Source organism: Lithobates pipiens, unplaced genomic scaffold, assembly GCF_037356315.1.
Source record: "Lithobates pipiens isolate NorthernLeopardFrog02 unplaced genomic scaffold, aLitPip1_a1.2 Scaffold_23, whole genome shotgun sequence".
Classification (NCBI taxonomy): domain Eukaryota; kingdom Metazoa; phylum Chordata; class Amphibia; order Anura; family Ranidae; genus Lithobates; species Lithobates pipiens.
Window position 1 is genome coordinate 88,006,411 of NW_027507785.1, and position 15,411 is coordinate 88,021,821.

Sequence of the window (15,411 nt, forward strand, 5' to 3'; positions counted from 1 at the left end):
CATTTGTATAATTCATGGCAATACGGTGGGGGCTGCATTCATGGCAATATGGTGGGGGCTGCAGATGGGCACTGACCCTTATTTTGCTTCACAGATCTTTATTTAAAATGTAAGATTTTTTATTTTTTTTCCTGAGACATCCTTTTTAAAGTTAAGGTGCGTGGTATAAGGCGATTAAATATGGTATATCCAAATAACACACCCGAGCTCATCTATTCACCACACACAGCACAAAGGCAAGAGAATTCTTGTTGGGCCGAATTTTAATGGTTTAAAGAATGTCAGACAAAATGATTGGCCCTCAAGCATGTTCACTTCATCAAATCTGGCCCTCTTTGAAAAAAGTTTGGACACCCCTGCTGTATACTAATGACCAACCCAATTTTGTTCTGCTGTTTTTTTCTTTTGTATGTTGGTTTGTCTTGTTTGTCAAAAAAAAAAAAAAATCTTTAAGAAAAATAAAAAATTACAGTATGGCTTGCGTACCAATTGTATATATCATTTTAATTTTTACAACTTTACTCATAATATTTTTTTCCCCCATGAAAGTGAAGTTACCTTTTAAAGTAATAATATCAAGCATATAAATAGTACTTAAGGTACAGATGTTTTTATTATGTCTAATTACAATATTGTTTACACCAGACAAAAAAAAAAAAAAAAAAAAGACAGCTTTTTAAACTTCTGCCATAAGAAAGACATAACGTAAAAAATACAAGGCTTTATACAGATCAGAGCAGCTAAAGTGCACCTGACGTGCATGCGTGACAACAGCCATTTTGTGGGTCAGATACCAGTGCTGGAGACTGCAGCCTATTATTGTGCCAGGCTCTTGTGACATCATGAATCCATGAAGTTTGTATAGCTGCCATAAAGTCACTAGCTTCTAGTGGACCACAAGCCAAAGTATATCTACAAAAAAAATGGCTTAGCCGCTGACAGGTACTTAGATCAAAATACTGTACATTGAAGATGTTTCTAAAATGTTAAATTTAAAATGCTCTTGGGGGGACATTTAAAACATTTTCCCTTTCATAAATAATTGCACGGTGAGGGCTATGTTACATGAGCATTTTTCATTAGCCATATAAACTTGGTAAGAAACCAGTGCCTGACTTGGTGTCAGAGGGCTGCAGATTTATTTTTCCATTTTTGTCATACTGCACCTCCATATCAGTATTTGCTACTCAGTCCTGCAAGTAATTCTAACTAAAAGTGTCTTCATAGAATCTCCCATGTCAGCTAGGTGGTAAAATGAAGTTTAAATATGATGGTTTGAGGGGTCGTGACATCGGCAACTGCAAGTTCCTGTCCGTCAACGAGGCCAAGCTCTACAAGGAGAAATAAGAAATAAAAATTTCAAGATAAGGCCACATTTTTATTGGGGTTATAGGCATAAATTATCAGACAGCGTCTTGAACACGTATTCATAAACCTTGAAATTTTCCACATTTTGTCATGTTACAACCAAAAATGTAAATGTATTTTATTGGGATTTTATGTGATAGACCAACACAAAGTGGCACATAATTGTGAAGTGGAAGGAAAATTATAAATGGTTTTCAAATTTTGTACAAACAGATATCTGAAAAGTGTGGCGTGCATTTGTATTCAGTCCCCTTTACTCTAATACCCCCAACTAAAAACAGCTCGCCTTCAAGACTTCTCCAGAGCCTCTCCCATCCCCTGGAACTCCCTGCCCCAGTCTGTCTAATCAGCCCCTACCCTGTCCACCTTTAGGAGTTCCCTGAAAACTAATTTATTCAGGGAAGCCTATCCCACACCCATCTAACTGTCCCCGAGCCACCCCATCAACTCATTCTCTGCAGCTATTACCTTTTGTACCACCCCCTCCCTTTAGAATGTAAGCTCTATGAGCAGGGCCCTCCTGTACCTTTTGTATTGTACTGTAATTGTGTTGTCCCCCCCATACATTGTAAAGCGCTGCGTAAACTGTTGGCGTTATATAAATCGTGAATAATAATAATAACTAAAATCTAGTGGAACCAATTGCCTTCAGAAGTCACCTAATAAGTAAATAGAGTCCACCTGTGTGTAATTTAATTGCAGTATTAATACAGCTGTTCTGCGAAGCCCTCAGAGGTTTGTTAGAGAACCTTACTGAACAAACAGCATCATGAAGGCCAAGGAACACACCAGACAGGTCAGGGATAAAGTTGTGGAGAAGTTTAAAGCAGGATTAGGTTATATATATATATATATATATATATATATATATATATATCTATCACAAGCTTTGAACATCTCACAGAGCACTGTTCAATCCATCATCTGAAAATGGAAATAGTATAGCACAACTGCAAACCTACCAAGACATGGCCGCCCACCTAAACTGACAGGCCGGGCAAGGTGAGCATTAATCAGAGAAGCAGCCAAGAGGCCCACAGTAACTCTGGAGGAGCGTCAGAGATCCACAGCTCAGGTGTGAGAATCTGTCTACAGAACAACTATTAGTTGTGCACTCCACAAATCTGATCTGAATTTATGGAAGAATGGCAAGAAGAAGGCCATTGTTGAACGAAAGCCATAAGAAGTCCCAATTGCAGTTTGCGAGAAGCCATGTGGGGAACACAGCAAACACGTGGAAGTAGGTGCTCTGGTCAGATGAGACCACAATTGAACTTTTTGGCCTAAAAGCAAAACACTATTGTGTGGTGGAGAGCTAACACTGCACATCACCCTGAACACACCATCCCCACCGTGAAACATGGTGGTGGCAGCATCATTTTATGGGGATGCTTTTCTTCAGCGGGGACAGGGAAGCTGGTCAAAGTTGATGGGAAGATGGATGAAGCCAAATACGGGGCTATTTTAGAAGAAAACCTGTAATGCCGCGTACACACGACCAGACTTTTCAACATCAAAAGTCTGACGGAATGATTCCGGCAGACTATTCGATCGTGTGTGGGCTGCAGCGGACTTTTGATTTGCAAAAGTCTGACAGACTTTAGAAATGGAACATGTTTCAAATTTTTCCGAAAGAACTCCGCTGGACCCAGTTCCTACCGAGAAATCCGATCGTGTGTGTGCTAGTCCGACGGACAAAAACCGATGCGAGGGCAGCTATTGGCTACTGGCTATGAACTTCCTTATTCTAGTCCGGTCCTACGTCATCACATTCGAATCCGTCGGACTTTGGTGTGATTGTGTGTGGCCAAGTCCGTTCATTCGGAAAGTCCGTCAGAACTCAGTCAGAACTCCTTCGAAAGTCTGTCGGACCTAAGTCCGGTCGTGTGTACGCGGCATTAGAGTCTGCAAAAGACTCGAGACTGGGGCAGAGGTTCAACTTCCAACAGGATAACGACCCTAAACATACAGCCAGAGCTACAATGGAATACATACACATATATAAAATAAATTTTATAATATACATATATATATATATAAAATTTATTTTAACGCTAAACACACAAATATGTTTTGATTGGAGTGGCTTCTTACAGCTATAAAAGCTGACCATACATCTCAACGCTTCATGACCCATTTGCTTCAACATTCAGCAATGATTTCTACCATTACAAAAAGTCCAGTTACAGGAGTAGCTTGATATGATCACCCCCTACATCCCACATCCCACCACTGATATTAATGTCATTAAAATAGACCCAAGCTCATAATGTAGGCAAGCCTTACAGAATTTAAAAATGCTGTAGGAGTATTAGAATCGGCATAAATTCGCAGACTGCCCGAAAATGGTGATCCCATGACAGTCCAGTTCCAGATCATGTAATCCAATGCCTTTGCAGCCATTCACTGGGTTGCCAATACTTTGAATTAAGACTCTACTGGCATTCATGCCCGTAAGGTATGCCTTCAGTCAAATGATCTGGAACTTTGGTACAAATTTTCCTGCTTCTACTCACCATCCCTATCGAACCTAAATGGAGTCTGGGTCTGCTTTTATGTACTAAGCTGCTGATACAGATTTGAGTTCCTGATGTCTTTTCTCCTGAACAGCATGACTATGCCATAACATAGAAAGGGGAACAAAAAGGTACTGTATCTATTCAGAAGACAGCTGAATAAAACATGACAGGTCAATCATATTTAAACACAGTTAAATTAATGTACGTATACTGGGCAGACAGCTATGACAGTATGCAAAGTTAACAGAGCCAGACCAGCCAACAATGGCTGATTGGCTGCCGCTGATGCTGCACAATGCTTTTTGCTTTATTAGATAAACCAGTGCTTCTGTAGATGTAAAATAAGCACAACAAACTGTCAGGCTTCCCCTATGCTTTGCTTTACAACTCAACTACAATGTTATAGGTAAACTGCTAGGATACAATTATGAAGTGCTCAGGTATGAATCAGACAACAATTACCACGCCCAAAACCTAGCTGAACATTTATTGCTAACAAGATTACCGTGTAAAGTTTTGCAAAGGTTGGGCCTCGTCCTTTCTTCTATAGATGCAACAGTCTGGAGAGAAAGAGAAAATAAACTTAAAGGATAATGTCACCTTCCCTAAAAAGGAAACTATACAGTTGCTACACAAGTCATTTTGCATTCTGCCTTTCTAAACCATGGTTCCTCTAGAGAATGCTTAGGGGCTCCATGAGTAATGAGCAGTTTTGACCTCTCTGATAAGTAACCACTGACACCAACGAACATTTTAGCTATCTGTGGGGGGACATCATCACCAATGACCAACAATCTAAGAAGGCCCATTTCCATAGATTACACCTGCAAAAGAAGGCCTTACTCAAACTACAAATTTAAAGGGGTTGTAAAGCTTTGTTTTTTTATTTTCTAAATGGGTTCTTTTAAGCTAGTGCATTGTTGGTTCACTTACCCTTTCCTTAGATTTCCCTTTTAAATGTTTTTTTTCCCTTTGTCTGAATTTCTCACTTCCTGTTTCTCCTCAGTAAACTTCACACCATCATCCAAGCAGTGTTTAGTCAGCCAGAACAGCTTACTGAGGAGGAACAGGAAGTGAGAAATTCAGACAAAGAAAAAAAACATTTAGAAGGGAAATCGGAGGAAAAGATAAGTGAACCAACAATGCACTAGCTTAAAGGAACATAGAAAATAAAAAACGAACCTTTACAACCCCTTTAAGGGAACATTTTTAACTGACCACCAATCAAAGAATTCTCTCCTCCTCTGACCACCAGTGTGAGGGCCCGTCACCGATTGCCATGTAGAGAGGTGCGTTTTCACTGACCAATAATGTAAGTCACAATCACAATGTGAGGAAATTCTTGACCAATTGTATTTTTACTCTGGGTGTTATTTTTATTAGTTTAATTTCATGATTATTAAAAATAATTTTGTAGTATAGAGCAGACCTGGGTGTATTCGGAGTATCACATTCCATTTTATTCTTATATCTACAACTTACTGTTTAAACTAATGTACTCTGTATTATACCCAGATAGCAAGCAACTGTGCTGCAAGTTTGAAAATGACTTGCTAAGCTACTGCTGGACTTGCCAGGTTTCACAAGTTTGTTGCACAATTGAAGCAAGTCTGCATTGCATGACTCCAGATAAAATGTATTTTCAAACATTCAGCAGGTCTGCTGCAAGTTCTGGTTCAATTCTGTTGTGCAATAGTCATCCCACCACAGGGGTTAAAGTGGCTGAATTTTCATGTTGTAGAACTTTCCACTGCAACTTTGCTCTTGCTAGAGACTTTTACAAATTGGAAAAGTGTCAATTAGAACTTCTGCTTCAAGTGCTCTGTAAGTGTACAACTTGCCAGTGAAAATATGCCCCCTAGTTTTACTCGCCTGAGCCCATTCGTTCCCTCGGCGGAGAAGTGCTGTACCTCTCTAGCCAGGGAATCTCGGCTCTTGATTGGATAGATTGATAGCAGCGCAGCCATCGGCTCCCACTGCCGTCAATCAAATCCAATGATGCTGGTGCCGGCGCCGAGTCTAGCATTCTGTGTCTATGGACGCAAATGCTGGAATCGGGGGCACGCCCGCAAGGTAACCCCCAGGGAGAACCCTTCTCCTATGGAGTTTACCGATGTGAGGAGCCACGAGCGCCATTGGGGGACCTCAGAAGACGATGATTGGGGCCATGCTGTGAAAAATGAACTGCACAGTGGAGGAAAGTATGATATGTTTGTTATTTAAAAACAAAAAAAAAACACAAGGGTTTTACAACCCCTTAAAACTTTGTGCATGTCATATGCACGAGAAATCAAATTTCAATAAAATAAAGTACAAATATTTATGTGAATACTTCTGGGGAAAGGTTTCATATCTTTCATCAGATTCTTAAATGGATCCATGACTCAAAAAGTTTAAAACCACTAATTTAGAGGATATTGGTTTTCTCAAGAAATCTAAATTTAGTATACAGTAATGAATCCATATAAAACGCACTGCCTAAGACTATAGAGAATCTAAATGGATCCAGATGAATGCTGTCTAACAAGACAGGTAGCAAAAGATCTCCTACCACAATCTTCTTACCTGTAAATAAAGGGTCTTATTCTTCCCATCCAGTGTTGCTGTGATAGCAGGAGATTTCATTTGTCTGCACAAAAGGATTAATGAAAGTGTTTTTAGAGATCAGTCACCTAAAATAAGTGGCAGATGCTTATAGCAAAATATAACTTGGCATATGTGCAGAGGTGGAAGAAGGGAAAGTGGTGTCAAGGAGTGGTGGTTTTAGCTTAATGGTCTTGATCACATTACCAGCCTGGGGTTATGTTTAGGCTGCTTTCACAATGCTCCGTTGCAAAAAACACAGTAAAAATGCATATGCATGTGACTCAAAAATCACATTAAAGATTCAATCGTGGGTGCATTTTTTGAACCGTTTTCTAGTAGTTTCAATGGGGAGGTGCATTTTTTGTTGCGTTTTTTTTCACCACAGCAAACATGCACCAAAAATGCAGCATGCAGGACTTTTAAAAAAGCAACTGGCCTGTATGTAGAGTGAAAGGATTTAATGGTCATGCATTTTTCTTCAGGTTTTGGTAAGGCAAAAATGGGAGAAAGACTGATCAGTGTGAAAGGGCCCTAAAGCTGAACTCCAGTATAAGCAAATATGAACTAAATACAAAAGGCAAGTATATTCTTATAAATTTTGCTGCGCTTTTATTCCAGATCAATGCATTAATCCAGTGTGAAACTTTTCCTATGTGGAGGAGCTTCCCGCAATAAAGACAAGTCACTGCTGCTATCTTGTTGTGCAGGTTTACTAGTCTTGTGTATGCCCCTCCTATAGTTTTTTGTAGGTAGTGGGGGTGGGGCCTGCTGGATTCCTCCCACAGTTCTGCTCTCTGCACAGGCTAGAGCTGGGTACACATGGATTAGAATTTGGCCAGCTCAGCGGGAACCAGATGAATTTCGGTCTGTGTGTAGCCCTTTCAGTTCAACAGAAGCCAATCGTTAAGACAAGCTTCTGTCAAAGACCACTTTAATGATTCAGTCTGATGTTCCATTGAATGAGCCACTTACAATGAGGTATCATTAGTTAAATAATCCAAAACTTCTTGCAGTTTAGCAGAGGATGGAAACTCAATGTTCTGAGGGTGCAGACTACAAGCCGGGCAATTCTCCTGTTCCAAAACACAGAAAACAAGTTTAAAATACAACAAAATGTGTGGGCTAATGGTAAAATTATTTTTACAAAAAAAAAATTACATTGGACGCTTTTTTTGGGGGGACAGGGATTCAATAAAAGTTTGCAAAGCATTAAAGTGGGTGTAAACCTTATTCACGAAATTTGACCTATGCACATATAACTGCAGTGTTTACTTATCTCTCTTCAAAGCCCCAAGTCTAGGGTCTTTCTGCTGCTCAGTTCTACTGTTACCAGCATGAGAACTTCTGAGAAGTTCTGACAACTGAGATAAAACAAGCCTGAAATTTGTGTCCCGGTGGGTGCTATATATAGATTATCAGGGAGCTGGTCTATTCACAGCACGGCTCTGCATATTCCTTCCTTCGCCTATGTGGAGAGGGGGTGTGTGACTTTCTTCCAATCAGTTGTCACACAGTGTATGCCAAGACTTTACTCCCAGTTGTGAACAAAAAAAAAAAATCTAGCATGATGTGCACTTTCTAAAGATTATAGAAAGTTAAAGACAGCAGATATACATGTACATTTAACTTTTTTTTTTTTTTTTTTTAGGAGCCTGGAAAGTATTGCACCAACAATCAGCATTACACTGTTGCCATGCAGGTCTCCTGCAGACTGTCAATGTGAACTTTGGGGCAGGCAGTTTCACACTGACAGGAAGAATCAATGCTGACTGTGAACAAAGTCGCCTGGCAAGTGTCCAATATAGGTGAGCAGGTAATTATTGGGAACCCATCACCCAAGTGCACCTCCACTGTGGCTCACATAAAATCCTTCCAGAAATCTAGAGTGGCTTTCTGAGAGTTGATAGCATTACTTTTCTTTAATAAATCATTATATAGTTTTACACTATGTGGGCAGTTCTTTTCTTCCCTATGGGTTGTGATATGGAGCGATCCTTAGCATCAGCCATGATACCATACCCTTCAGCCTTAATAAAGGGAATCAATCAAATCTTCTGTGTATACTAACCATGTAAATTTAGTCTCTTGTAATTTGGAGACTAGATTTCTGGAAAGGAAGTATTTTATGTGAGGTGCACTTGGGTGATAGGTTCCCACTAATTACCTGCTCATCTATATTAGACACTTACCAGGAGACTGTTCACAATCACAGTTTCTTCTTTGGGGAACAACATGAGCTGTTATTATATATGGACATTTTCTTTATAAATCCTTACAACTTGTTCCACTTTAATTATTTAGCGCAGCAACTTATTGTATGTTATTTATTTGGTTTCATCACAAGTTGTCCTGTTGTGTTGTTGCCAGCAGATTATATTCACTTTTTGATTTTATTTATTTCTACCTGCGTAATCATTTTTTTAATTTAGAAAGAATGAACGATTTACCACCACGCTCGACACTGCCGTGGTAGTTGATTGAGAACTACAAGCTGACAACCGCAAAGGATTTCGGTACTTGTAATTCATTGACAGAACTCTGTGAATGAAGGATGTGGCTGTGTGGGTGGAGCCCCGCACGACTACTCTTTTTTTCAAAATGTCACAGCAGGTATGGGGAGCTTCCCTCCGTACCGCTATCACACACAGAGCTCAGATCGCCGAGCCACTGCAAAACTGGGTGGAATATGTTCCCAAAGCTGAAGATATCCTTAAGGTATTAAATGTCCTTCTTTTGCAGTTCTTTTTTATGTAATTGGTAACAGGACCGCTTTTTAAATGTTGACTGACTAACTTGGTCTGGCAATCTATTTATTTTTCCTACAAAAAAATGCAATGGACAGTCACAAGTGTGAAGATTACCTAACAGGCTGTCATAAAATCGACAATGCGACAAGATTAGTCATGCAGTCAATCACAGACAACTACTAAATAGAGTATTTTTCCAAATGGAATGTACTTTTTTTTTTTTAACAAATCCATCAGCAAGAGTTAGTTGATAAATCATATTATTAAAAAAAGAGATAAACTATTTGAATAGATGCTTTCCTATATGGATCTGTTGCTACTCACTGGCAGCTTATGGTAGGATAGATAGATCCGAATACTTCAAGTTTTATAAAAATCAATGCAAAGTCATGAAATCCTGTTAAAAATGTCTGGGAAAACATCACACCTGTGTCTGTACAAACCTTTCTTTCAGCTTCAAACGTATACGTGTACAATCCATCCACATCATTAAATACCAGATAGTTGTTTAAGGGCATATAAGCGCTACAAGAAACCATAATGAAAAAAAAGAGTTAACAAATGACATGTCATGGAACTACTTGGATTAAAAGAGTGACTTATAAACTTGGTTACCTTGATGCTATTTTAAATACTTCAGTGGCGCAAGCCGCTAAAAAGTACAAAGAGATCATTGTCAAATTAAAGGCACTTAAATAAATTAAAGAAAGCAAGTTGACTGAGAACAGTGGCTACCACATTAATAGAAATATGAACAAGGTGCTCATAGATGCTTATAATTTCAAATCCCTATAAATTAGCAAACACACAAGGCCATCATGTCTTAAAACCAATTACCCCACCAGTATATGTTTGGGTTGTGGAAGGAAGTCAGAAAATCCAAACAATCTCACAAAGTTCAGGGCTTTACCTGCAATTACTGCATTTGTAGATGCTACCGCTGGAATAATTCTTTTCACAACACCTACGAATCAGAAAAAAAATAATGTCACACATGCATAAGCTGAAGCTCCACAAGCATAAGCTCAATTTGATCTCTTATGAGCTGTATAAATTATATATTATATTAAAGCAGGTACGTCAGAAGGCTCCCTCGTTCCCCCAGCTGCTGGGCCAGTAAAAGAGCATATTAGGGAGTCGGCTGTGAAGCCGCAATGCTTCACTGCCGATTTCCCTTACAGGCATTGGCAGCAGCACCAGACAGCTGTTGGAAACTTCAGCTGCAGTGCCGACATCGCTGGGTTTCAGGACAGGTAAGTGTCTGATTATTAAAGCCAGCAGCTACAGTATGTGTAGCTGCTGGCTTTTAATTTTTGGGAGGTGGGTTAGACCTCCGCTTTAAAGTTCAAACTACCAAAAGGTTAAATTATACATCTTACTGCAGATCACAACACTCCAGACATCACAATTTCAGATATTTGAAGTTTAACACCAGCCTAAACCTTTATAATAATTTTGGACAGGTTTCCACTCATTGGTGGTTCTAGTGACACAACGGCAATAAACATAGCGTGGGGAAGATTAGAACCTATCAAATTGTTATTGCGGTGCAATTTCTTGTTGAAGATCTCCCTATGCTTTCTTTCCCAGTGGCAATATTGAGGAAAGAAAGTTAGGGGAAATTTCCCCAATTGGGACTCGGCAATGAAAACCTGTTAGGGAGTCAAAACCTTGCCTATGCAATCAAAAAAGAAAAAAAAGTTGACTGGAGTTATAAAATCAAAAAAGTAAATATAAATCAACAACTCCACTTTGTCAAATTGATATTACCTTGTGGCACTTATTCAGTACAAAACCCCCCTATATACCCTGGCAAAAATATATACTTTTCAGTAGAGTGAATGGAACGGGTCAGCTAGCCCTTGTTACACTTATTTGAAAAATATGTATGAAATATACCCTAATTCACCAAATGAATACATATAAATAAAAGCAAAAGGTCAATCCAAATACACATATATATATCTATACATCTACAAAAACAAAAATATACACTTCCTTTGAAATGCTAGTGAACAGCACAACAAATGCAATTATCATTAAACCACAAAGTGTGAATGTGAAAAAAACATCTTAAGTGTTTTTAGAAAAGCAAGAAAAAAAGTCCTAAAAAGTGTCCAAAAAAAGACTAATGTTGGTATAGAAAAAATCCTTCTCCTGTGCAATTTCTTGTCAGTGTCCACAAGATGATGAAACCTTCACCACACCAACAGTGACAGTGACCCCCCCCCCCCCCTTTGATGGAGCACTCACCAACTATAGCGCCTAGCACTCTCGCACCAGGCTCAACAGGCGTTTTGAATCACTTAAATGAGGACCATAGATGTTCAGCACTCAGCATTCAGCAAGCATTTTTCATCTTTTCAGGCTCCAGTGAGGCTATCTCTCAAAATCCCCCTCCTTCTGCTGTATGGTACCCCACAGCGAAGTTCTCAGTTCAAGCCCAGCGTCACACTCTCTCCAGTTCTGTTCCTCGTGTTACAAACACACACACTTCCGCCTTGTTTGCAGTGTTGAATCAATCAAAGATAGTTGCCAGATAGCCACGCCCCCGACATGTTTGTTCATAGGACTTATTCATGGGTATCATACAGCAGAAGGAGGGGGATTTTGAGAGATAGCCTCACTGGAGCCTGAAAAGATGAAAAATGCTTGCTGAGTGCTGAACATCTATGGTCCTGACAAGAAATTGCACAGGAGAAGGATTTTTTCTATACCAACATTAGTCTTTTTTTGGACACTTTTTAGTACTTTTTTTCTTGCTTTTCTAAAAACACATAAAAAGATGTTTTTTTCACATTCGCATTTTGTGGTTTAATGATAATTACATTTGTTGTGCTGTTCACTAGCATTTCAAAGGAAATGTATATTTTTGTTTTTGTAGATATATATATATATATATATATATATATATATGTGTGTATTTGGATTGACATTTTGCTTTTATTTATATGTATTCATTTGGTGAATTAGGGTATATTTCATACATATTTTGCAAATAAGTGTAACAAGGGCTAGCTGACCCGTTCCATTCACTCTACTGAAAAGTATATATTTTTGCGAGGGTATATAGGGGGGTTTTGTACTGAATAAGCGCCACAAGGTAATATCGATTTGACAAAGTGGAGTTGTTGATTTATATTTACTTTTTTGATTTATTTAGTGACATATATATAAGTGGCAGCTGGGGGAGGGTGGGTGCTGGCGCAGTGTTGACACACTTAGGTGGTGGAATTTGAGGTGTGTATAGATTTTGACTGGAGTTATAATTGAAATATGAAAAAAGTTCCATGCACAATATTCCTGCTATAGAATGCTTCCGTTTACCTTGAGTGAGTCTGTAGGTGACTCCTCGGATATGGAATTGAGAAGCACGCTCAAGAGATTTCTTAAATATCCACTGGATATGCTCAGGGTCATCTCCATCCAGCTGAACGCCCTCTAGAAAAAACAAACAGTTTATACTAAAGTATACAGCCTTGTGCACAGCAAAGAAGCCATTTTCTTCTGATTAGATATAATATCCATGATAAACAAATGCTGTCTGAATACAACTCACTCTTAATTGAACCCTGGCCTCATTTGTGATACAACCCTTGCACTCAGGTCAGAGTCTCATGTACCAAAACCTGTCACTGTTGTCTTCTTTCTTTGCAAACAATACCCCCATACACTTTTACCTGAGCTCCCCCACTGCACCTCCAAAACTAGCAATACCCAGCACTTCCAGGTATGGGGGATGTGACCTGCCCCCCCCCCCCCCTGATATTGTCTGTCACATGATTAGGGGAGTGATGCCAATGCTCCCCCAGTTCGCTGACATGGCTGATTTCAGTACTGGCTGTAGCAGCAAGGGAGCTGTGAGAGCATAGGTAAGGTGTGTACATGGAAATCTCTCCAGACTGAGGGAAACGCACTTTTTAAACAGCTGCCGCTGCAACAAGTGTCCCCACTAGAAGATTCCCCTCAACTGCCTTTCCAGTGACAACTTACAATTTTGGATTTTCCCCACTGTCAGCTCTGTGATGATCGTTGTCAGGACAGATCGAGGGGGCGATTCTCTCCAGCGGGGACAGAGACAGCAATAAGAACCTAACAGGTCACTAACCCTTCCAAATACATCTAAAATTAAAAAATATTAAGCCATATATACACATAGATTTGAAAACCTGAAAAAGTATCACTTTGCAGATCAGAAATTAGTTGCCAACTACAGATCAAAGAGATTTCTGTTATACCTCCAAATGGTTGCTCTTTTGGCCACTGTAAAATCCGGACATACTCTATACAGTGCTCTGGTAACCTGGGCATAGATGCAATCGTACACATTGGAAAGTTAATCTGAGAGAGAGAACAATACAAATACGTTACAGTAACAGTGCAGGAAAACAGGCGAATTTAATGGAATGACGCTTAAATGTAACTTAGCCTTAGAATAATAAAAAAAAAATTTAAAATCCCACATGTGCATCGCATTTTTACACAAAATATATACACTGCAAGCTGAATTCTGGGAAAGTGGCTAAATACATATATAGAAATTATTTTAGCCGCTAAAGTGAGTACATCACTTGGCTTTCTCCTCCTATGAATATGTTCCATCAGTACATGGGAAGTGCAGCAGAGCCAGACTGACTGTTCATGTAGGCCTCCCTCTCCCAAACTCAGTACAAGAGAATACAAGACCAATATATGAAGGCAATCTCTGGTACTTGAACCAGCTGGGTGTAATGATTAAGGGCACTTTGACACAGTACTGTTTGATGAACATCATAGATTCCAGGCAGAAAAACCAGAAGATGAGCTGTAAGGCACATGTAAGGCACATGACCATACACATCAGCAAAATCCCACCACATGACAAGGTAACAAGGAAACATGCCTTGTCACCTTATGTGGGTGGTTCACACTGCTGCGTTCTGGTGGTGTGAGTTGAAAAGAAGTACTGCATCCAGTACTTTTTTTCAGCACAGTAAAGTGTGAGGCAATCCACTGGTGCCAATTAAACTTTGTTAAAGATTTGTGTGACATTTTAATAGTATATGTTAAAAAAGTGTGATGTGCCAGGATCCATGATCCGGCCAGACTGCACCCCAGCCGCTGCTGGTGGAAATGAGCCCTTAGGAATCTTGCCAGAAAGATAGCAATTTCATCGCGTGTAGGGCAAAAGACAGGTGTAAAATAAAAGTGCGTAGTCTAACTTTTTTTTCCCCTTTTTTGTACATCTATTGTATGGGACTCTGAGATAATGAGAAAACGTTGTTTTTATAGGCAATGCCAGGCAACAAGTGAGAGCATTCATTGAGCTACTAATGGTGTTCAGTACAAAAAAAAAAAAAAGATTGCAAATCACAACAGCAGTGTGCAGTAACTGTAATATCTAGTAACTTTAATATGAAATGTAAAAGGAAAGCATTACACTCACAAAAGAAACCGTTTACTTCTAGCATACATGGGGTGTATTCTGGCTCCTGCTCTCAGCCTAAGGCTGAGGAAGCTGACAGAATATCTAGCAGTGAATGGTGCGCTCCTAAAAGTCATCATGTGGGTGACAAGAGGAGGAACAGGATAGGGGTGTGGACTGAATGTTGGAGCCAACAAGTCAACCTTGCCGGATCCCAAGCTAACAAGTGGCTAAGAGCCGGAGCCAGTCTATAACCCTGGCATGCTTTGAGTAAAGAGTTTCCATTGTAAATGTGATACTTTGTTTTTACTTTTTCATATTAAAATATTATATTTCATATTAAAAGGAGTTTCTACACTTTGCTGTTGCGCTCTGCAGTCTTTGTTTGTGTAGAAGTTTTTAGTAAGAAGTATTGCAGTTTGTTACCACTCAATTGGTAAGATTCTTTTTCTGTGTTCAGTGCAAAACAAACACCTCTATACAAAACCCGTAAATGTATACTTTGACTTTGTAACTTCCTCTGCCTCACTATCTCACCAATCAAAGACAAGCCTGAATTTGATGGGTGTAGAAAAATGTTCACATCATTGGCTCATTACTGGCATTTACATCCTCAGGTGTGCATCCAGCAGGGAAGAACCCTACGACATATGACATACATATTATATAGTGGTTTTCCATAACAAAATTGTCTGGCTATACAGGAAACTAATCTGCACTTCACACCGTGTACTTCTCAAGATGCAAAGCGATATAAGGCAGGAGACAGTCAACTTCTGTGAGTGCT

The 15,411-nt window shown here is 39.5% G+C and overlaps 1 protein-coding gene across 2 annotated transcripts in view; it reads right to left on the reverse strand.

Moving 5' to 3' along the window:
* Positions 1–478: 478 nt before the first annotated feature.
* The window catches only part of UBA3 (ubiquitin like modifier activating enzyme 3), a 48,864-nt gene continuing 33,931 nt past the window's right edge, over positions 479–15,411 (reverse strand). For both annotated transcript variants that reach the window (XM_077451981.1, XM_077451980.1), the window contains 9 exons: positions 13,459–13,561; positions 12,548–12,661; positions 10,131–10,184; positions 9,836–9,872; positions 9,664–9,745; positions 7,446–7,546; positions 6,453–6,516; positions 4,393–4,447; positions 479–1,331 (listed from right to left, as the gene is read on the reverse strand). In XM_077451981.1, the coding sequence (XP_077308107.1) occupies positions 1,243–1,331; positions 4,393–4,447; positions 6,453–6,516; positions 7,446–7,546; positions 9,664–9,745; positions 9,836–9,872; positions 10,131–10,184; positions 12,548–12,661; positions 13,459–13,561 (699 nt within the window). In that variant the 3' untranslated portion in view covers positions 479–1,242. The remainder of the gene's footprint in view (positions 1,332–4,392; positions 4,448–6,452; positions 6,517–7,445; positions 7,547–9,663; positions 9,746–9,835; positions 9,873–10,130; positions 10,185–12,547; positions 12,662–13,458; positions 13,562–15,411) is intronic.